We start from the raw sequence: 24,934 nt of genomic DNA, 5'->3' as shown, positions 1-24,934 counted from the left end.
TACTTGTGATCTCTGTCTGTCAAATAAATAAATAAAATCTTGAAAGTTGAAGTTTCTCTTTGAAAGTTCAAGAGTTTTTCAACTCTTCAAAAACTTTTGTAAAATTGAGGCTATTTGGGGCCCCTGGGTGGCTCAGTGGGTTGAGCCTCTGCCTTCAGCTCAGGTCATGATCTCTGGATCCTGGGATCGAGCCCCACATCGGGCTCTTTGCTCAGCAGAGAGCCTGTTTCCTTCTCTCTCTCTGCCTGCCTCTCTGCCTACTTGTGATCTCTCTCTGTCAAATAAATAAATAAAATCTTAAAAAAAAATTTTTGAGGCTATTTTACTGTCATAAATATTTGAAAACATTCACCCGTAAAGCCATTTGATCCTAGAGTTTTCCTTGTTTAAAAAAAAAAAAAAAACTGAATTAAAGATTCAATTTCTTTACTAGATATTAAATTATTCCATTCATCTATTTCTTCTTCTGACCATTTTGTTGTATATATCAAGAAATGTGTTTATTATATCAAATTTGGCCTTTACTTTTGAAATATACTTTCACTTTGTATAGATACCTAGGTTAGCAATTGTCTTTTTCTTTTTTTTAGATTTTATTTATTTATTTGAGAGAGAGAGAGAGAGAGAAAGAGCATGGGCATGAGCAGGAGGGAGCAGACAAAGGGAGAAGGAGAAGTAGACTCCCTGCTGAGCAGGGAGCCTGGCTCCAGGCTTGGTCCCAGGGCCCTGGGATTATGACCTGAACCGAAAGCAGATCCTTACCCAACTGAGCCTCCCAGGTGCCTCAGCAGTTATGTTCTTTCTGCACTTTTCTTTTTTTTTTTTTTAAAGTAGGCTCCACACCCAGCATGGAACCCAACACAGAGCTTGAACTAATGACCCTGAGATCAAGACCTTAGCTGAGATCAAGAGTCGGATGCTTAACCTATTAAGCCACCCAGGCACCCCATCCCTTCTTTCTGTACTTTACAAGACACCATTCTATCATCCTTTGGCTTCCATCAGATTCATTTGAAAAGTCAGCTGCTGTTCCTTTGAAGAGATCTTTCCCTCCCGTCTATTGTCAAGAGTTTTCTGTTTGGGTTTCATTAAGTTTTACTCTAGTATGCCCACATATGATCTGCTTTCTATTAATCCTGTTTGGGCTTTCTTGAGTTTCTCAAATCTGTGGTCGGATGTCTTTTATATATTTGGGAAAATTCTTAGCTGTAATTTCTTAAAATACTGTTTGAATTTCATTCCCTCTTTCCTCCTTAGCTCAAATTACATAAATATAAGGTGTTTTCTTTGTATTTAATATCTATTTAATCCTTTTATTTTCTCCATGCCTTTGTCTGGGTATGTTTTACTACACTATTTTCCAGTCTACTAATCCCTTCTTCTGTGGTATCTAATTTTATCTAAACACATACACTGAATAAATCAGTTTCTATTATTTTTTCAGTTTTAGAATTTCTATCTATTCTCTTTCTATAAGTAACAGTTCTCTGGTGAAATTCTCTATCTTTTCATCTATTATCTTGAGCATATTGGCTCAGTTATTTTAAAATTAATTTCCTATAACAGCAAAATCTAAATTACCCATGGGTGTGTTTCTATTGTTTTTTTCTCTTGGTTTTTAATAATTTCTCATACATGATGCTCTTTTACTAAATGCTGGATGTCAATGCAAAATTGTAAGAGCTCTGAAAGATATTCCCTCCTTCCAAAGAAGATGCACAGCTAGAATGGGAACAGATCACGCTGATAGAATCGGAAACTGATGTGATTTGAGGATGGATTTTCTGTCTTTTTTAAGTACACACCATCAGCCAAACATTTTTACTGTGGGGTACAAAATATATACAATACAATAAATGAATTATAATTCAATAATTAGTTGAGTTCATGTAACTTATAAGATGTACTTGGGCAGTTCCCATATATAGGTGTTCTATGTGCATGTTTATATGAATTTTATCTTTCTTGTTTTTCTTTTTTTCTCTTCTGATCCCAGGCCCTCTATTTGCAGGTACCCTCCAAATCCCTAAAAAAATCTTCCCTGCAATGCATATAAACACATGTGTACGTTCTGTGTCTCAACCCACGTTAGAGATTCAGGATGACACAGCCCAAAGAACAGGAATCCCTTCCCCAGTGCTGCTTCTAAGAAATAACAGCTATCAGTGGAACGCTTCAAGGCAAAATTGAAGAAAGGAAAATAAAATGAACAGTGATTTACTCTTTTAATCAATTTTAGACCTCAAGAAAGTGTCAAATGGCTCTAAAATGAATGGGCTAATGGAAGTCATTTAATTTATTAATTCTCTTTTTTTTTTTTTTAATTTAACATACGGACAGAGATCACAAGTAGGCAGAGAGGCAGGCAGAGAGAGAGGAGGAAGCAGGCTCCCCGCTGAGCAGAGAGCCCGATGCAGGGCTCGATCCCAGGACCCTGAGATCATGACCTGAGCTGAAGGCAGAGGCTTTAACCCACTGAGCCACTCAGGTGCCCCTATTAATTCTAAGACAAAAATTACACTGCAGGTATCTTTTTCCAAAGGAACTTAGCTAAGGAGATGACTTGTTTTCTGCTGAATGAACGGAATTTTCCTTTCAAATTAGAGAAATTTAAAGCACTCTGGCTTTTGCATTTGTTAAAGTAGTTTCCAAATGTTAAGATATTCCTTATGGTTCTAAACAAAGAAAAAAAAAAAAAACAGGTTTTGAAAATAAGACTTCCTGGATCCGTTCAGGTCTAAAAGAGAATATAAACTTCCTGTATGTTCCATGAGGGCACCACACTGTTTGCTATATTCAGTGACATATTATTCCCTTATCTGGTGTGCCACAGATGTCCAAAATAATATTTGTTAAATAAATCATCAAATCAATGAATTAAGAGAAAACGGACGTATCAATACCTTCTTGCTTTAATTTTCTGTAAAAAAAATACATATTTTAAACTATTTTTAAATAATAATAAAACTGACATGAATATATTTCCTAAATTCCATACAGCCTTAAGAGAATTGAAAGTTGGAAGTATGAACAAAAACCCAAATTCAAGAATTTTACAACTTAGGGATTGACTTTTCCGCTGTTGCCAGACACTGCCCCCTCATGAATTATATCAAAATGCTCCAGCGTGTTTAGAAATGAGTACATGAACAATGAAAAGGAAATACTACAGTTCAGTCCATCTTGCAAAGTAATCTACAGCAGCAATATGCAGTATTTACAAAGGCCCTAGAAGTGTGCCTCTCACACAAAAGATACTCAATAAATGCTAGTTACCATTTTTAACATCAAATAGTGGGAATCATTCGTAAGAAGCAACACAAATAATTCCCAGAAGAAAATATCAAATACCACTGGAATGTGAACAGAGATAGTAATAAATGACTCTATATTACAGGTGAGAAACATCTGAAGGTTTTTCAATTAAGTAAAACAGAAACCTTGAGTAACAATTCTGGAGATACAAAGGAAAGGCCTCAACCTGTGCAGGGGAGAGAAAAAGAGACACAAGCAGAGAACCGCAAGCAAAGGAAACCATGTGTGTGAGAAGAAAATGCAGACGTGCAGCCAGCCGTATGGTGCCTATTCAAAGACCTTCCCTCTGCGGTGCCTGAGCTAAGGGTACACTGAAGGTGGCCTGAGAGAGCAAAGGGCGGGTCACACAAAGGCATTTATGTTACATGAAGAAATACAAATGGGAACAAAGAGCTAAAAGATTCTAGTCTAAGCTAATATTAACTGAAAAGTAGGTGAGGATGGCATCTGTGGCCTCTAGGAAAAAACAGACTATCCGGGAACAATCAAAATCTACAACCATACTTACTTAACTCTCTACACCAAAGGAAATTAAGATGGAAACAAATAAGAACCAACTATAAATATTAATGAAGAAACATTAGAGAAGACATTTATTACCAACACAGTCCATCTTTGATTTTGGGGGCGGGGAATTATATCCAGCTCTCATGTGCAAACATCAGCAAACCTGCCTTGATCCCATGCTGTATTTTCTCTTCCAATTATAGTTCTGAAGAAAACAAATTTTTGCTTTGAAAGACCACTAAATTTAGTAAATTCACCCATGTTCTTCAGTCATAAAATTCTGTATCACAAGATCATTCTTCTTATGTTGTCTGGAAATGATGAAATTGTTCAACAAGTATTTATCCCCAACTGCTGCATGTCAGTTACAGCTGCTAGACGCAAGGACAAGAAACTGAAAGAAGAACTCACATTTTAAAAGTACCTATTTGCCAGACACTATTTTGGGTGATTGTAGCTCTTTAATCCTTACCAAAAAAACTTACTTTCATTTATACATGAGGCCTCTGGGCCTCAGGGCCATTAAGTAAAGGGTCTAGAATGTAGACCCTAATCTGACTTGAAAAGACCATGTTCTTTTTCAAATTCCATGAAGATAAACATAAATAAAACAAAACTCTTGCCCTCCCCAGCTGAAACTTGGGAGGAATACATGCTTATAGTCCCTTTGCCTAAAATATTCTCCCCTCCTCTGAATTTTCATTTGGCAAACTCTTCTTTCAAACTGAAATTCAAATGTCGTCTATTTTAAGAAATGTTCACCAGTTCCCTTAGGCAGAGCTGTCTTTGCCCCTTCTCTGAGCTCTGGCATCTGTCTTCAAATCCCTGTAAGGAATATATCAGATAGCACCATGGCTGCTCTGTTTATAAATCTGATCTTGGGCAAATTGTGTTCATTTTGCTCCCCTGGGACCCAGCCCACTGCCAGGCACAAAGTGGCCAATGAAAAAATGTTGGGTAAATGAACAGATGGTGGAAATCACCCAAACAGAAGTGCCAGTTTAAACTCTGAATGTACATAAAAGCCTCTGTTAAAAGTGTATAAAGAAAGAAAAGATGGCTCAGGGCAAAAGACTGGGAAAGGTCTACAACAAGGTGGAGGAAAGAGAGAAATCAACTAAGAAAAAATAAACCAAGGAGAGAACCAGAATTGGGCCACAGATCAAATGGGACATTATTACAAAGAGGACGGAAATCAATGGTCTTAAATCACTGTAGACGCTCAAGGAAAACAAAAACTAAGAAAGTGACCAATGAAAATGGATAGGAAATCAGCAATAACCATGGAAAGAACAACTTTAGTAGAATGATGGGTTGGAAGCCAAACTGCAGAATCTAGACCACTGTCAAGAAAGAGGCAGTGGATCCAAAAAAATCTAACTGTAAAGAAAGAAGAAGAGGAACAGAAACACAAAAGACAAGTGTGCGCAAAACAGAGATCTGTATTCAGAGAAATATACCCCTGTTCCTGACTTCGAAGTACAGATTCAACCTTATGCCTCAGTATCCACCAGAAAACTGAAATCCGGTCCAACTCAATGTGCCAAACACAGAAAGAACACATAGGAGAAAAAGCTAACATTGAAGATGATTAAACCAATGTTCAAAGAATCAACAAGGTCAAAGGATGGATGGAAAATAAAAAGCAAAATTTAAATAAATGCAAAGTCTTTTTGAGTGTGGTTTCAGTTATTTAACTAAACGATGGGTATGACCTGGCAATACACAGATACAATCTGAAAAGTTATCTCATCTTTTGACCCAGTAAATTGCACTCAGAGAATTTAACTTAAGGAAACAATCCTAAAAAATAAAAGTTATGTATTTAAAGGTGTTCTTCACAATATTATTTAGATAACAAAAAATACAAACAACTAAATGTCCTATAACATAGGGAAGTTATTAAAAATAAAAAACATTCACTCAATGAAATACTATACAGTACTTAAAAGTGACAATTTATTTAGACACTTTCTCAGTGTATTAACTTGTGCCTAAAAATCTTGGTAATAAAATAGGACAATGTTTATAGTAAATAAAAGCTCACAATACTAAACCACATACACATAATATGAGTATTGTATACTCATTGTATAGAGGCGCTTTGAAAAGCAGGGAACAATGACACAAAATGGCTAAGAGAAGAAGAGTACTTGTGTTTGGTAATGAAGGGAATGTACTTCCCACACTGCATTCAGTAATATACTATCGCAAAACAACAATAACAGTAATAAACACCCTTCATCAACAACAGCAACAAAAACAACTTGGGCATATCCAATTCATTAAGTGCCCGCAACATTTTTTCTTTTTTCCCACTCTGACAGCATCCCCTCCCTCTCACCCTCCCAAAGGAAGAGAAGAACGAGCATCAGTGCCAAAGGCAGCTACAGAAGCAACTCCCAGAAGCCGGCATCACACTCAGGAGACGCCGCTGCACCTAATTCTCATTTTTTCAGACACACTACATGTTCAAAGAAACTTCTCTAATAACAAATACAAGTACAAATACAGAAATGATCCCTGAAAGCACAGTCTTCCCACATACAACATCTTTTTTTAAGAGTTTATTTATTTATTTGACAGAGAGAGAGACAGCAAGAAAGGGAACACAAGCAAAGGGAGTGGGAGTGGGAGAGGGAGAAGTAAGCTTCCTGCTGAGCAAGGAGCCTGATGCGAGCCTCGATCCCAGGACCCTGGGATCATGACCTGAGCTGAAGGTAGACGCTTAACTGAGCCACCCAGGTCAGGTGTCTCTCATGGCAGCATTATTCATAATAGCCAAAATGTGTGAGCAACCCAAATGTCCGTCAACTAATGAAAAGATAAAATGTGGTACATTTGTACAGTGGTATATTATTTAGTTACATAAATAAATAAATAAAAGGATGAAGACTTGATAAATGTTATAATATGGGTGAATCTTGAAAACATGCTTAGAACCCAAACACAAAAGAGGAAATATTATACGATTCCATTTACTTGAACTGTCCAGAATAATCTACAGAGACAGAAAGACTAGTGGTTGCCAGAGTCTGGGAGGGAAGGGGAATAGAGAGCAAATGTTTAATGAGGACAAGGTTTCTTTAGGGGATGATGAAAATGTTCTGGAATTAAATAGTGGGGATGGTTATATAACATTGTGAATATATTAAAATCACTGGATTGCACTCTTTAAAATTATTTTAAAAATAAAATTATTAAAATGTGAATTTTATCTCAATAAAATCGTTAATTTAATCATTTGTGGCATAATCTAACCTCTTACCAAAGTAAATGTCAGAATGAAAAGATAATTCCAATTAAATGATAAATAATAAATCATTTTTAAAATGTGGGTACCCTACTTATTAAAAAACAATATATCCTTTTAATAAACCTCAATTATAGACATTGAACAGTTTCAGACTACTTTTGTTTATATTTGCTTCGTCTAGCTCTTTACCCTTCCAGCTATGTTCTTCTTTTTCTTTAAAATCTCATCTGATGTGGGGCACCTGGGTGGCTCAGTTGCTTAAGCATCTGCCTTCCACTCAGGTCATGATCCCAGAGTCTGCTTCTCCCTCTGCCCCTCCGCCTGCTTCTGCACTCTTGTACTCTCTCTCTCTAATAAATTAATAAAATCCTTTAAAAATAAATAAATAAAATACAATCTCATCTGATGCAACAACATATGACACTACAACAGCACAGGGGAAAAGGGAAAAAAATAATGCTCACATTATTGGAAGCTTATATTGTGGACTGTTTCAAGATATAAAATTCTGAACACTGAAATAATTTTTCAAAATCCTATAGGTTTACTTTTCAAAAAGACTTTAACATGTTGGGAACTACTAAAAGCAGGCCTCAAACAGTGGTTTAGGAAAAAAGAAATAGAAAGCGTACCCCACAACAAACACGCATTAAACAGAAACATGCATAAAAGCACTAATGAAACTGGAGACTAATGGAAATGACATGATTATTTGACCTTAACATAAAATGAAAAACTAATGATATGGATTGAAATCCGTCTCTTTTCAATAAACTAATTAGGAAGTTTTTTCCAACTATACCTATAAGAACAACCCCTCAGTCCTTCATTTTGCTCTAACTAAATAGAAAAGGGAAGAGTGGGGTGCTTGTGTGTGTGTGTGTATGTGTATGTGTGTGTGTGTGTTGGTGGGGGAAGGTAACCAGAGTCTGATTCTGCTAAAATAAGGAAATCATGGGGCACCTGGGTGGCTCAGTAGGTTAAGCCTCTGCCTTCAGCTCAGGTCATGATCTCGGGGTCCTGGGATCGAGCCCCGCATTGGGCTCTCTGCTCAGAGGGGAGCCTGGTTCCCCACCCCCCTCTCTCTGCCTGCCTCTCTGCCTACCTGTGATCTCTCTGTCAAATAAATAAATAAAATCTTAAAAAAAAAGAAGCCCTTTCTTTTAAAAAAAAAGTTAAATAAATATAATAAAATGAAATAAGGAAATCATTACTTCAAATCTCTAAAGACCCAACGAGTTGCTACACTGCACTCACGACTCTCCCCTAGGACTAGCTACAACAGAGTAATGCCATATACAGATGCTCTCTCTAGAGTGCCAAAGTAGTTTTTATTTTAAAAGAAAGAAGAGTTAATTAGCCACCATCAGTGGTTCTCAAAATTTAACATTCATGCAAATCATTTGGGGATCTCGTGAAGAGACAGGTTTTTCACACTGGTGGTTGCCAGAGGGAATGTGGGTGAGAAGTTGTGTGAAACAGAGGAAGAGGATTAAGAGTACGGTATCTGGATGAGCACTGAGAAATGTACGAAATTTCTGAATCATTATATTACACACCTGAAACTAACACAGCACTGTATGTTAATTATAATTGAATTTTAAACGGAGCTGAAAAAAGAAGCAGATTGTTATTCAGCAGGTCTCAGGGAACAGCCTGAGATTCTGCAGGGCTGCTGGTACCTAGAACACACTTCAAGTTGCAAGGATCCAGAAGGAATACCACATGTAACACCAAGAATGTCCTGAAAGGCAAAAAACCCAGCCTGCAAGGCTTAAGTTCCTCACTGTCAAAAACCACCTAGATCTTATCCCAGAAGATCTGAGACTATGGTGCTTACAGACTGGAGATACTCCACCACAGGGCATTATAAACAATGAGACCTCACTCCGCCAATGGTTCCAGAAAAAGAAATGACCAATGATTCCAATAGTTCCCAGGTTCGCCCTAGCTTCACCCAGAAAGATCTGGGTCTTCAACTCTACAACTGGTCTCAGCCAGCATCAAATGAGCAGGAGCCTCTGGCGAGGTTGACAAAGACTTACTCCAGCCATGTGCCTTCCCCTCATAGCCTCCATTCCCACTCTAATAAACAATCTCTAGGATTGAGAGCAGGCCAGGTTCTCCTCTCTCTCCATCAAGCCTTCTGGTTCAAACTCACTTTACATTCAGACTTCATTTCCTCCAGAAATGTATTTCCAGAAAGCATTCTGTGACCCTCGGCAGGTGGGCAGGGTGTCCGTACTGTGTGCTCGCACGGCACTCCAGGACTCGCCCACTGCACTCAACACTCCACACTGCGCTGCAAGGCTGGCTGTCTCAGAACGCTTTTCTCCTCAAGAAAATCCAGCCCTTCCACACTAAGGCACCCACTGTACATAATGAGTAAGCTTTCCTACTCGGCATCTAGAATGGCACTCTGGAAGTACCACCTCTGGGAGAACTGACAAAAATAGTCACTAAAGTCTCTTTCTACACTCTGTGGTTTAGAACCAGATCCTGCCTATCTTATTTCATACCATGTTCCCAAGGTTCGTAGCAAGCACTCAATAGCGCCTTCAAAGGGCGTAGCATGAGTGAAGGAGCCCACCCTTGCTGACAGCCCATATTCGAAACCATTTACCTCAATCATTCGTTCTGTGTTTCTAACCCATTAGAAATCTCCTTGGTTCCTGACCATCAGCTCACTTCCCACTTAGAGCCTTACACTCCTCCCTTTGAACTGATCTTTGTCACCTGCCTCAAGCACAGACCTTTATCTGACCTACTACTGCCCTCCTCTACCACAACCCGTACCCCGGACAATTTTTCCAATGACAAATGGGCCTAGTTTGACACTAAAAAGGACTGAGTGGAGAACCACTTATCCTCTCTCTGATCACTGCAAGCGCCAACTCCATGCTACCCACTGCTCGAATAAATGGCAACAAAGGCCTGAAGCATAGGGGCAGAGCACGGGAATACTGGATGAGAAACCGAGTAACGCAGATGGAAGGAGAGAAAGCCACAGCTGCAATTAAGGTGGCCAGAGTGCTCTGCATTCACCTTCCCCTGCTTCCAAGAATATTACTTAGACCTTAATCTGCAACATTGATTTCTAACTTGATCAAAAAGGCACTCTAACTATGCCAAACACATATAAACTCTTACTAGCAAACAGCATTCACACAGATCATTAAAAAGGATAACTAAAAAAAAAAAACAAAAAACAAAAAACCACAGAATCCAGTCAAATAACATCCAAGAACCCACAAAGGTAAAGACTCTTTAGAATTTTCTGACTTAAAAACGAAAGCCTCAAGAACTAAAAGCTTGAATTGCTGCCCTGGAGTCAAAATAGGAAGACACAGTTGTCATGCTGCTAGGCTGAGAGCGAGGGGCCTGAGCCGAGGTGCCCACAGTGCTCTGCTAGGGCAGGGGCAGCGACGGCCTTCACGATGTCTAACCGCGCCTCTAGAACACGGGTCCGCCAAGGATTGCTCATGAGCCAGACCTAGCCATCTTTGTAAATGAAGTTTCACCAGGACATAGCTGTTTTTACGCTATGGAGACAGAGTTGAGAAGTTGCAACAGAAACATGGTCGGCAAAGCCTAAAACATTCACTATCTGGCTTTTATAGAAGTTTGCTGACTCTTACTTTAGGACACACTACCAAAAAAAATCACCATCGGGACATCTCCCTGCTCCTGGCCAACTGTCCCCAGTGCACTGTGCTGCTAACACCTGATCTGGTCTTCCAAAGAGCAGCTCCCTGTTTGCACGCTCGGTTCTGTGTGCTGCGCTCCCACTTCACCCTCTTACCACCCAGAAGCACCTGCATCCAGCATTGGTCTAGTTCATTCTCAGTAACACATTCTCAAATGCTAACTCTGGATCCATGTGTGATTCTACTAATTAAATTTTTAAGTAACTTAGGTATTTTAAAAATCTTTCACAAAGACACATTCGTGTGAGCAAGAAACTCCACCAGAGGCCCCATCTCTGGGAAACCCAACCTAAGATAATATATAGTTAGGTCATGATTCTCTCACATCAAAAACAATTGTAACTGTCATCTCTGGGTCTTTTCTTTTTTCTAAGTAGGTTCCAGACCCAAGGGAGAGTTTGAACTCATGACCCCTGAGATCAATAGCTAAGATGCTCAACCAACTGAGCCACCCAGGTACCCTGGGTCTTTTATTCTTGAATCACTCACCACCCATTCTTAACCTCCTTCAAGCTCCCTAGTGCCCGGATGACAACAGCTGAACTCCTTCACCAGCACGAAGACACTTCAGGACGTGAGCTCCCTTACCCTCCCGACCACCATCTACCAGCCTGGCCTGGTCTCCTGCCACAATAAATTCTACCTTACATTTTAAGCTCCAAAACACTAAAATCTCTGTACTTCTCCAAATCTACCATGTCCCTCTCCCTAGTTGCCTAAATTTATAATATAGTTATATACATGCTGTAAATCATTACTAGTTTCTATAAAACATGGGATAAGATATACCTTTTGCAATTTCTAAAAACTGAAAGATTTAACAACAGCAGTAGCAAGCAATAACTTCATAATACTACTAGTAATGGTAATTTATAAATATTACCAAATGTCAGTACATTCCCTTAAAACCTAACTTCCTTGCCTTTCACAAACAAAAACTGTACCATTAACTTAATTCAAGGATGAACAAATTTACTTTGCATCGCATATTTTACTTACAAGCCAGAATTATATAACTAAATGTGATCTTAAAGACCACATAGATCTTCCAGGTATTCCTGAATTCTTTTTTCATTAGTGGGGATGAATTTGCAGTAAGTGATACAGAAACTGTTGCCTGATGTCCCTAATGACCAATGGCACATACTCGTCAAGGCTATTAAGAACGCAATGTAAGAGCAATCTAATTAATACAGTGGGATCGTCATTAGGGCAGTTCACCAGCTATATCCTGCCATCCCTACTTGCAGACACTTGGGAGGATGACACTTCTTGGCCCTCTTGAGGTTGGGGAGGACCAAGTGAATCATTCTAGCCAGAGATTGTAAGTAGAACTGATGGAGTCATTTCCGGGCAAAGACATTTTAAATGTCCAGGGCTCCGTTTTCTTCTGCCACAGAAAAGGGGAACATTCCTGATGGCAGCTATTCCATTCAGCCTGGGCCCTGGGGTGAAGATAATAAAAAGTGAGGCCCTAGGTGATCTTGATGGGCAAAGAGCATAAGAAAAAAAAAAAATGTTGCTCCACAGTATAACCTTAGCTACCACAGAACTTCCCAGCAATTTAGACACTTCAAAGGAATGTATAGTGACACACCAACATTTTACATCAACATTTTATATCTACTATGAATAAATGTTATCAGTGGTAAATTCAAGAGCTGGGAATAGTAAATGTGAGTTATTACGTGCTCTTAGCTGAACTAAGGGAAGAATAATCATAGTATGTGACATTTCTTAAGCAATTAAAATGTGCCAGCATTGCTGTTAAGTCCTTTATCTACATTAATTCATTCTGTACAATGAAGGTGAATTTCACGAAACCATCTCCATGGAGTTACAAAGGACTGAATTAGTTTTCTAGCAAATAATCCTGAAATATTAATTGGGAGTTTCCCAGCACAAATAAGCTACTCTATCCTTAAATGATACATTCCTTATTTTAGACATTTCAATTTGAATTATGGAGATCTGAAGGCATGTTTAGAGCAGGCAAGAACCTGAAATATTTGATCCCAGAGCTGGCAATAATGAAGAAGAAAAGATGATTGTTAAAAATAGGCTTGTGTATATAACAATTTGGGGAAAATCTGATCATGGTAGTAGATATACCTTACCTACCATACTGCTGTGGGTGGAGGCTTCAAAGACCTTGCCTTCCATCATTAAGTACCTTCCAAGTCTTTTTCAGGCCTGCCATACGGGCCAAGAAACCAAACAGTTCTAAGAAATCCTAATTCCACTGGAATTGAGAACAATCCAAAATGATAGTGGTTATATAAGAGATTGGATTAAATATAATCTAGTATGATGGGTGCATATTTAAAGAAGAACTTGGAAGACAAAACTTTAAAACAATCACTTGAAGGAAAAGCTAGTTGTCAAAGGAAACAATTTACTGTATGAGACCAATTTCATGTGACCATAAGAAAGTCTGGAACAGCCCCTGAAAATTGGGGATTAAATGTGCACTTTGATTTTTTTTTTGTTTGTTTAATTTAGAACAAGAGTAGTAACTCCTATCAACACTTCCTTTGTTCTTTCAAACTCGTTATTTCTTTCTGTGCCAATCTTTTCTAAACTATCCATCCATGCTTCTATTATTCTTCTGCTGAAGTATAAGTTTGCATAAAAATAAGTTTTCTTAGTGACTGTATCATAGATATTTTAGAAAATATAGAATAATTATCCCCACTTCTCCACCCTCCTTAATTCATGTATAGACTTTGCTCTGTTGTAAATTAAGTGAAATAATCCTGTCCCAAGAGGAAATTAGACTTTGCTAACAAAGTGCTTAATTGGTTTATTCCGACTGTATCTTCTCAGTCTGATGGAAGTACTCAACAGATATCTGGAGGATAAATGAACAACATTATAGGTTCCCAGTGGATATCAATATATCAAATCAACTTCAGCCTTTCTTACCATAATTTTAAGTATTCAGACAAAAAAATATATAGAAACTAATTTCCTTTTTTTTTTCTTTTGAACATTTTATTTATTTATTTGACAGAGAGAGACACAGTGAGAGAGGGAACACAAGCAGGGGGAGCGGGAGAGGGAGAAGCAGGCTTCCTGCCAAGCAGGGAGCCTGATGCAGGTCTTGATCTCAAGACCCCAGGATCATGACCTGTGCCAAAGGCAGACGCTTAACGTCTGAGCCACCCAAGCGCCCCCAAAGCAAATTTTCAACTGTTATGCCCCAATAATGGGTCCGTGATTAAAGGAGAGAGACTGATATAAAACGAAGGTCAAGCAAAGCTTTATTTCACGCCAAGCATCAAGAATCTAACCAAACGTTCGGGGACGCACCTCTTACAAAAGAGGGCAACCCTTCTCTGTTTCACAGACTAGTTTTTAAGGGCAAAGGCCATGTGGTCGGGCCTGGCCAGGCACAGGTGGCCAATGAGATTGTAACACACACAGGAAACTCCACAGTGATACTAGGTGACCAACTGAGTTACAATTTATCCTAGTAGACATTTGACCCAGCCTATCACCTTGGTTGGGATTGGCGCTCAAAAGGCTCCCAAAGGGCGGGGCCCATACTCCTTGATAACCAGGGAGACAGTATGCATACCCCCACTGATCGGATGTCTCCACCTGGCCAGACCCACTCCTGTATTTGAGCTTTGTTACCTGAGGCTAGTTTCTGGGACTTGTCTCCAAGTAAATCCCCTGGGGGAAGGGGAGCAGGGACAGTTTAACTTTAATGAAAGCCTCTTGCTGAATAGGTCCTTACACAATGAGTAGGAATTTCACTTGAAATCCACCCCTGACTCTTCAGCTAGTCAGAATCTGTTTCACACTGTGGAACGGTCTAATTGAGTCTCATTTTAATATGCTCCTGTCTTTCTCCTTTACTCTGATTTTCTCTGGGTTACTCACTATGGCTGCATCAACTAAGCTGCTCACCCTAGTTCCCAATCAAGCAAGGTAGGCAATATTTTAAACAGCTTTGGCTCCTCCTATAGGAGGCCTTAGCTTTTAACCCACCTCCTAGCTCCAAGATACCAGAACTTAATTCTGGGCTCCCAAATCTCCCTTGGTACAACCAAAAAGAGGCCCAGAATTCTGGCTCCCAGGGTTGGTCTTCTGCTTTGGTTCTTGCTCCCAGTACCACTCTAGCCAATTCTCCTAGCTCGGCAATCCCCGACTCCCAGCCCAGTGGCTGCCTCTACCAGTCTGTTTACAATAAGAGAGTCCATATCTCTGAACTCAGGCCTCTGTCCCAAAGCGCCAGAAGGACCCACCTCTTACATGACAACTGCCCACTTGCCTTCTGACTATCTGGGCCACATGCCCCCAGGAATCTGTGATCTACTGCTGGCTCAGGATGATAGCTGGGTCTGTAACCAATTGTTCAGCAAGCTGTAGCTCTTGATTTAACTTTATACTTGGGTCAGCTCTCTCAGTATCTGATGCACTACCTCGAACAGATGTCTGGTAAGGTTACAACACATTCCCAACACCTGCCTTCATAATGCCCTGAGAAGCTATCATACTTGTCTAGTCTTAAGATAAAACCACTAGAATTCTGGGGTAGCTGGGTGGCTTAGTTGGTTAAGCACCTGCCTTCAGCTCAAGTCATGATCCCAGGGTCCCGGGATGGAGCCCCACATCAGGCTCCCTGCTGAGCAGGGAGTCTGCTTCTCCCTCTCCCTCTCCTCACTGATGGTTCATTCTCTGTTCTCTACAATAAATAAATAAAATCTTTAAAAAAATAAAAACAAAACAAAACAAAAAACCCCACTAGAACTCTAGTTAATTTTTCCTAAGTTGTCTATTTTCTAAGAATTAATACTAGGCCTTTGGTCATTTCAATTGGTAAAATCATCCTTTTTACCCATGAAGGCAACTCAAGATACTACCTAATGCTAAGGCATGTATTACAATTTCCTGGATCTATGTTGATTTTTATGATACTTGACAATATCTAGCTATAGATTTAATAACTCTCTTCTTTAGATCTCTGAAATAACAAATAGCAATGAGATCATGAAATAAGAAGAAATGAATCTGAATCCCAACTCTGCCATTCCCTACTTACATATTACCTAAATAAGTAAAATGTGTAAGCTAAGACTTGAGTTTCTCATTTACAAAACTGGGATAGAGACAACAGCAGACTAAATGGTGTGGGGCACTAAATACAGTTCCTGGTATACAGTAAGCACTGAAAAGTTAGCAATCATCCAGCATCCACAGGGTCTATATATGCTTACTTGTGATGTACTATCCTGGAATATTAAAAGAAGGAAAATAACAGGATAAACTTATTATAATTAATAAAAGATGAAGGACAAGGTTATTTAATGAGTATGAATGAACTTGATGGGACAAAGGAAAGAAAAGGAAAAAGAAAGCGAGTACAAGAGGCAGGGCAAAGATCAGATCAATTGCAAATGGAGGGGCATTTACAGAGAAGAGCAGTATCTGTGGGCTTCTGCAAAAGGGGTCAAGGCTATTGGTCTCCCTGGAGGGCAGGAGCTTGGGAACTGCTTTTCTTTACCAGTATCCAGGGAGCCAGGAGAGGAGCCGCAGCCCTCAGCCAATGACATGGCAGAGAGAACCTTACCCCACATATTCCTCCCTGAAAGTGGAAATGTCCACAGTCCTCTCTTGCCAAATTGTTCTCAACCCAAGGCATTCTCATCCTAAAACAAAACAAAACCATCCTTCAAACCTCACTGCAAATATAACCTCCTCTAGAAAATTGTCCCCAGTTCTCACAGAGTGTGGTGCTCCCATAACAACATGTATTTCTCTTGCTATTTTGCAAACCATACAATTGTTTCCATTCCCATCCCAGCCAGCCGACAAGCTCCTTAACAGCAAAGCTGGGGCCTTTTCCAGACAGTACCTCCAGCTTCAAGCACAGGACAGGCTGGCAGGAGGATGAGAAGCCAGTAGGTACCCTGCACAGTTCTAGGCAGAATCCCCAGGACTCGTGAAACAGCCTAATCCTTTGGAGGACATGTCTCCCTGACTTTGAAAACCTGAGGAAAACCACAGACGCTCTCCCTAGAAAAATGCACACGTACACACACACACACACACACACACACACACACACACACAGACAAGGGAAAAATAAACCCTACAAGAGCCATAAGCTAAAAGTCATGAGATCTGGGTTCCACTCCCTGGTCCTGCCAAAGCTCCAAGCTCTTAAACAAGTCACTTAATGTCCCAACTGGCAAAGTGAAGAAACTATCTTTTGCCCCTCAACCATCCTTCTTGAGATGTCTGTAATAAAAACTACACACATATGCTACAAACATGGAAGAATTCTGAAATTAAAATTGTTATATAAGAGCAAATTATTGTTTATGATTGCCTCACAGCTTGATTCTTCCACAGCTATCTATTTTGCCAAAAAAACATGCTGTGAAAGAAATTGACTATTTACTACTACAGCTAAAAGAATTGTTGTTTTTTTCTAAAACCCCAAAGGCCCTGTAGTTTACATACCCAAGAGGGGTGAGCAGCACAACAAGCATAAAGAAGCAAAGATGAATAATCCAATTAATTCACATTCGCTCACACCATTGACTACAGATTCCTCTGATAACAATATGCTTTTGTACTAACAAACCTGTAATACAATTGGCCAGTATGCTTTGAGATGTTTATATCCTACATGTCAGGGATGCTTGAGGACAGTCTGAATATTCTCTTCTCTCTAGTTTGACCCTGTCACCAACAACTGTCACAGGTCTCCCCGCTTCAGAATGGGAAGCTGTGAAATACTTACTCTAACTAATGAGGCCTAAGGGACATACCTAATGGGCTTGCTCATATGAAAAGCAATTGTCAGGCAGTCACTGTGAAGACCCTTAGGAGCTCCACAGAAAAGGGAGAAGCAAGGAGCCCCGGCCTGCCTCTACATTCCAAATCTTCTGAAAGCTAAAGAGGGCTTCACTTCCCCTCATCTACTACCAGCAACTCAAAGGGTCCTCCTTGCCAGTCTAAGCCTCACTCTGTATCCACAGCAATCCCCACCCAAGAGGATGTTATCAATAAAGACAGGGCTCAGGATCCACTAGATCAAAATACATCTTCCTAGATCTGAGCAGATCCCATGGATTCTGAAAGCCTGAGGTTGTTGACACCCATTTCACTGGACCTCTGCCCCTCTACACCCTCAGAATGTATCCGCCTTTTCTCTAAACCAGGCACAGCTGGGAAATTTTTGTTTGTTTCACAGAAGTTGTCTTTTGAATGTCTGCAATATGTGATATCTGCTATTTCATTCCTGGTATTGGTGACTTGTGCCTTTTTACATTTTTGTTAGTTGTACCAGAGGCTTATCAATTTATTGACTTTATCATAGAACCAGCATTTTCTTTCCTGTCTTCAATTTCATTGACATCTGCATTAGACACAGATGAAATTTAACCAGCATGGTTCATACCCGCTGAGGCAGGAGCGCGGGTCTCTCCACAGTCTCCTCGATTGACCGCTAAATGCTGGCCTACCCAAGAACTCAATACTCAGCCTTTTTGCCTTCAGCTACACTCTCTAAGTGGTCTCATCCACTGGCATGACTTTAACACCACACACATGCTGATGACTCCCAAACTTACATCTCTAGCTTCAATCTTTCCTTGGAGCTAGGTTCATTTGTCCAAACATCTTGTTTTGCTTATTTCTTCATTTTCAGTCATTTTTATGACTTTACTGACATACAGTAAACTGCATACATTTAAAGTGCACAAACTGATTAGTCATGACTTACATACACATGACTTAAATACACAACTATCCATCAAGATCATGAACATGCCCATCACCCTCAAAGCTGCCTTGGGGCCCCTTGGTAATCCATCTCTCCTGCTCCTGCCCCAGGCAACCAATGATCTGCCTTTTGTCCATACAAATTGTCTGCATTTTCTAGAGTTTTATATAAATGGAATTATACAGAGTGTATTCTTTTTTGCTTAGCTTCTTTCATCCATCATAATTTATTCTGAGATTCATCCATGTTGTTGTATGTATCAGCAGTCCATTGATTTTTCTTTTTTAACTGCTGAGTTGTATTCGTTGAATAGGTATAGCAAAATTGGTTTTCATGCTGATGGACATTTGGGCTATTTCCAGTTTGGGGCTATTCAAAAAAAAGCAGCTATGAATGCATATACAAACCTTTATGTGGACAAATGCCTTCATTTCCCTAAGGTAAATATCCAGGAATGGAATGGCTGGATCATGGTAAGGTATGTGCTTAACTTTTTAAGAAACTGCAAAACTGTGTTCCAAAGTGACTATATCAATTTTTAGTCCCACCAGCTGTGTATGAGGGTTCCAGTTGTTCCATATCCTTCTCAACACTGGTTTTGGTCAATCATTTTAATATTCACCATTCTAGCAGTTTTATAGTTCTACCTTGTGCTTTTAATTTGTATTATTTGTATTTTCTTTTTTTTTTAAGATTTTATTTATTTATTTGACAGAGAGAGAGATCACAAGTAGGCAGAGAGGCAGGCAGAGAGAGAGGGGGAAGCAGGCTCCCCACTGAGCAGAGAGCCCGATGTGGGGCTCGATCCCAGGACCCTGAGATCATGACCTGAGCCCAATGCAGATGCTTAATGACTGAGCCATCCAGGCACCCCTTAATTTGTATTTTCTTAATGACTGATTATGTCAAGCATCTTTTCCTATGCTTATTTGCTATCCCTATATCTTATTTAGTAAAGTATCTCTTCAAATCTTTAATACAGTTTTAAATAGTTGTCTGTTACTGACTTAAAAGAGTTATTTACAGTCTAGATAAAAGTCTTTGGTAGATCAGATAAATGTTTTATAAATATTCTCTCCTAGTCTGTGGCTTGCCTTTTTATAACAGTGTTTACTGAAGAGCAAAAGTTTGCAATTTTGATTAAGTCAAATTTATTGATTTTTTTAATGTTTCATATTTAAGAAATATTTATCAAATCTAAGATCACTAAAAATTTCCCCTCTTACAGAAAGTTCGTGCTTTTTACACAAACATTTACATCTACAATCCATTTCAAGTTAATTTCTGCAAATGGTACAAGGTAAGGGTCAAAGTTCACTATTTTTTATATGACTACACAATTGTAATAGCATATTTGTTGAAAAGAGATCCTTTCTACACTTAATTACCTTGACACCTTTGTAGAAAATCAATTAATCATATACATATAGGTCTATTTCAAGACTCTCTATTCTGCTCTATTGATCTATATGTCTATCTTGACATTACCACACAGTCTTGATTCCCAGAGCTTTATAGTAATTCTTGAAATCAGGTAATAAGCGGCCTCCAATTTTGTTCTTCTTTGTTTTGGCTATCCTAGGCCCTCCACACAACTATATAAATCTTATAACCAGTTTGTTAATTTCTATAAAGAAGCCTGCTATGGGGGCACCTGGGTGGTTCAGTGGGTTAAAGCCTCTGCCTTCGGCTCAGGTCGTGATCCCAGGGTCCTGGGACCGAGCCCCGCATCGGGCTCTCTGCTCAGCAGGGAGCCTGCTTCCTCCTCTCTCTCTGCCTGCCTCTCTGCCTACTTGTGATCTCTGTCTGTCAAGTAAATAAATAAAATCTTAAAAAAAAAAAAAAGAAGAAGAAGAAGGCTGCTATGATTTTCTTTGGGACTGTGCTTAATCTATAGATCAATCTGAATAGAAATGGCATCTTATCAATATTGAGTCTTTTAATTCAAGAGCATGGTATTTCTCACCATTTACTGAAGTCTTACATAATTTTTCCCAATGATGTTCATAGTTTTAGCGTATATGTCTTGTAATTGGTCAAAATTAAGTATATCATAATTTTGATCCTATTAAATAGATACTTCAATAAATTTTTTAATTTCTAATTTCCCATTGCTAATATGTAGAAGTAAAATTGATTTTTTTAATATCAAATTTCTGTCCTTCAACCTTGGTAATCTCATTACTAGTTCTAGCAGCTTTTTGTCAATTCCTTAGGATTTTATAGGTAGAAAATCATATCATCTGAGAATAAAGAGAGTTTTACTTCTTCCTTTTCAATCTGAATGCTTTTTTTCTATTCTTTACTGTACTGGCTATAAATAGCCAGTACAGTGTTGAATAAAAGGGATGAGAAGGGACATTCTTACCTCATTCCCAATATTGGAGGAAAAGCATTTAGTCTTTTACCTTACTAAGAATGGTGCTAGTTTTAAGTATCTCCTAAGTGTTCTTTTGCCAGCCTGAGGAAATAATCTTTTATTCCTAGTTTGCTGTGAGTTTTTATTATGAATGGTTGTGGACTTTTGTCAATTGTATTTTCTGCATCTATTAAAACGATGACATTGACTGAAATATGGTGTTTATTAATCTGTTAATACAGTGAATTTCATCAAATTGCTTTTCAAATATTAAACCAACTTTGCATTCCTGTGATAAAACCCATTTGCTCATGTTGTGTTACCCTTTTAATATAATAGGTTATTGGATTCTATCTGCTAATATTTTGTTGAGGACTTTTTCAACTATGCTTGTGAGGAGTACTGGTCTATAGCTTTCTTCTCTTATACTGTCTTTTCCTAGTTTTGATATTAAGGCAATGCTGCCTTCATAGGATAAGTTGAAAAAGAGTTCTTGTATTGTTATATAGGAAAGTTGTTAAGAGATTAAATTATAACAATTCCTATTAAAAAAAAGAAAAAAAAAGATTTCTTCCTCTTGCATTTTCTGAAATCGTCTGCGTAGACTCAGGATTATTTCTTTCTTAAATGTTTAGTAGAATTTATGAGTAATGAGCCATCTACGCCTCCGTACATTCTCAACATCTCCATTAACATGTCTGAAAAGAAATTAAAACTTAATATGGCCAAGCAAAACTCACAATTTTTGCACCCAAACATGCTTGTCCCTAACTATTCCTCATTTTAATTAATGACATCATACTCACCTATTTTGCTTAAACCAGAATTTAAACCTTGTTTCCCCCCTCTTTTACTCATCCTACTCCTCAAATCCATCTTCAAGTCCCATCAGCTCTACTTTCAAAATGTATCCCTACCTCTCTCCATCTTTACTGTCATGACCCAGTATATGTCTCCTAACTGGCCATGTCAACACATATTGCCCCCACTACATTCCATTCTCCTAATAGTAGCCAGAGTGATTTTGGCTAAATAACACCATGTCACTCCTGGGCTTAAAACTCCCATGTGGCCCTTAATCTCTTCTGCCTTTAGATATTAACTGTAAACCAGAAAAACAACAAGCTGTGTTAATGTAGCCTGCCTATACGGACTGTGGGAACACTGTAAGAATTTCAGTAAAATCTTATCTGCCTAACTAGCTCCAGTGACCTAGGAATTACAAAATCACGAACATAGGCCTCCTGGGAAAAAACACAACTCTGCTGTGTTGAATCTCAAGGAGGTAGGTTTTTGTCTAGAAGCAAAGGCACCAAGGCATAAATAAGAATGCTGAAGTCCTAAGCTATCCTTCTACAACTTGACAACAACACCTTCACCTCCAAACTACTCTCATCTTGTCAGGCTTCCTGTCCAAAGCAAGAGTACATCTGATAATACCAGGAGAGGCTATGCTTGCTGGTCTTAAATACAAATGGGGTGGGGGCGCCTGGGTGGCTCAGTTGGTTAAGCAACTGCCTTCAGTTCAGGTCGTGATCCTGGAGTCCCGATACCGAGTCCCGTACCGGGCTCCCTGCTCAGCAGAGGGTCTGCTTCTCCCTCTGACCTGTCTTCCACTCATGCTCTCTCTCTCATTCTCTCCCTCTCTAATAAATAAATAAAATCTTTTAAAAATACAAATGAGGTGAAAAACAAAGAAAATAATTCAACCAATTTATTTATTCATATGTTTGTTTTTTTAGCCATCCCTTGCCACAGCCAAGGTAGGAAGGATGCTGGGCAACTTGGCCTTGCTCTCTTTGAATCAACCTCATCTACCTCTGCAGAGCACCTGTGGTGCTCTGCTATGTGCTCTCCATTCCTATTATTTCCAACAAGTCAACACCTTACACCTGCTCTGGTCAGCTCTAGACTCACCCAATTTGCTAATTACTCTTCTATTTCTTTCTATTCTACCCATTCTCATTCCTTAAGTCAAAGGAAACCACCATCTTTCTTGTTCCTTATGGATCATCTTCACTCTAATTCTGCCTCTTTACTCCTTCAAATGACCTCTAGGAATACTTCTTTAGTCTGACCAGGCCCTAATGCACTCTTCTTGTCTTCTTAGATCTCATTAACACTGTGCTAGATGTGTTCCAGAAAAGAGGAAGTGGCCTAAATCAATCTACGTTCCTAGGACCTGGAACCAACTGTTAGCTGTGCTTTTGGGAAATCAAGGGAGGATATAACCACAGCTGGCAGCAACTGGGGATGGGCTGGGGGATCAGGACTAGGATAACTGACTCTTATAAAACACTCTGCACTTAACTTCACGGCATTAATCATAATTATCCTTAATCTGTGTGTGATTAATACCTGTCTCTTCCTACCTGCACTCCCCATCAGACTAAAAGCTCCATGAAGGCAAGAGCTATATCTCTCTTGATCATTATTAACATACCTACACCCTACAAATGTCCATTCTAAGTCAGTTACTCTAGCCCTATCAGATAAAAACAAATTTGTCTTGACAAAGCTCTGAAATAAGGTAGTATTTCTATTTTTGTAAAAGATAATAATAAAAACTGACATTGCTTGAACTGCTACCATGGGTCAGGCACCATTTTTACATGTATTCTCATTTAATCTTCATGACAAACCCATGAAGTAGGTACTATAATTATTCCCATTTTATAGATGAGGGCTTTGAGGCACAGAGGGGTTATATAATTCACCCACGGTTATACAGATGAGTGGCAGAAATGGGATTCAAACCCAAGGAGCCTAGCCTAAAAGCCCATTCTATTAATCCCTACAGTACCTACCTCTCACTGAAGGCAACACCATATTTCTCAATACCAGCGAATTGAGACAAAATAAGAGATCTGAAGAAATGCTATAAAGAAATACCCAGATTTGGACCCACAAGTTGCCAGTTCTACATGACAATTCAAAGAAACTGCTACTATGAATCATTCTAGTGCCTGATCTTTATTTAAAAATAGTCAAAAACCACATTTTTCTTTTCAATTGACTAGACATATATGGAGCCTGAAACCCAGGATATTTTCCAGTTAAAAACATTTTCTTCTGCCACCAGATCTCTGTTTTATAAAAAGAGAGGGTCTATTTTTGTCTGCCAAGGGAAGCCCAATCACCAAAGTGAAACCTACAGAAAAAGGTACATGTTGCCCAGGTTTTCCCGTAGAGGAAGCAAGAACATGTGAAGACTGCCACCACGCCCATGCCTTTGTCTTTTCAGTTCTCCCACCATTAAATGTGGGAAAGTAATACATGTCAGAAGTTTGAATGTACCCTGTAAGCTTTTCTTCTATCCTAAAAATTATCAGAAATCAATGCAATGCATATGACAGGGAAGACAGATCACAGGGAGGGAGCAAGGAGAACAACTCAAATCATTAGATGACTGCCCAGCAGATGCTTCTAAGTTCCAGGCACTGCATGGCCTGCTTCTGAGGCAACCACAGGACCTGAGGAGTCCGTGACTGCTCCAGTTTATGTCTCACAGATGCACCATGGAATAAAAAGGCCCTGAGAGAAGGTTATTATTAGAAAAGGAAAATTTAACTCACCTTCCATTGCTCTTCCGGAAGCAGCTTCACGACCACCAGATCCCCATTCAAGGCTCTATTACGAGCAACAACCCCATCGATAAAAATGTCTCGATCACCATCCTAGGTTGGAGAGAGAAAATAGTCAGCTTACCAAGACCTGGAACCGAATATTACTTCTTTGGTTTAAAAACTGTAGACTCTACAATCTGTCCACGGGCTTAACAAGAACACTAAGAGGGAAATCAGTCTCTGGAACTAATAGAAACAGGGATGAACACATAAAAGCAGGTTAAAAGAATGTTAAAGAAATTTCAAAAACATAAGAGAAGATCTCCTACAGTCAAGCCAAAACCAAACAAAAATAAATAAAGCAAAAAACTGAGACTACATGCTTTCATAACTGAAATGAGAAAGGAGTAAGTTATCCTTCCTTGTTTTAAATAAAGCATGATGATACCTTTTCTACACTAACTGAATTTTTTTTAAGTATCA

General features: G+C 39.1%; 1 protein-coding gene across 3 annotated transcripts in view; it reads right to left on the bottom strand.

Annotated features, from left to right (window-relative positions):
- The window catches only part of LOC111144288 (DIS3 like 3'-5' exoribonuclease 2), a 359,800-nt gene that overhangs the window by 259,625 nt on the left and 75,241 nt on the right, over positions 1 to 24,934 (bottom strand). For all 3 annotated transcript variants that reach the window (XM_022498710.1, XM_022498559.1, XM_022498640.1), the window contains exon 5: positions 24,461 to 24,562. In XM_022498710.1, coding sequence (XP_022354418.1) covers positions 24,461 to 24,562 — 102 coding nt within the window. The remainder of the gene's footprint in view (positions 1 to 24,460; positions 24,563 to 24,934) is intronic.

The sequence above is a fragment of the Enhydra lutris genome, unplaced genomic scaffold, assembly GCF_002288905.1.
Source record: "Enhydra lutris kenyoni isolate GAN:26980312 unplaced genomic scaffold, ASM228890v2 scaffoldscaffold1, whole genome shotgun sequence".
Taxonomy (NCBI): Eukaryota; Metazoa; Chordata; class Mammalia; order Carnivora; family Mustelidae; genus Enhydra; species Enhydra lutris.
Note: the sequence above shows the minus strand (reverse complement) of the source record. Positions and strands in the feature narration are given on the sequence as shown.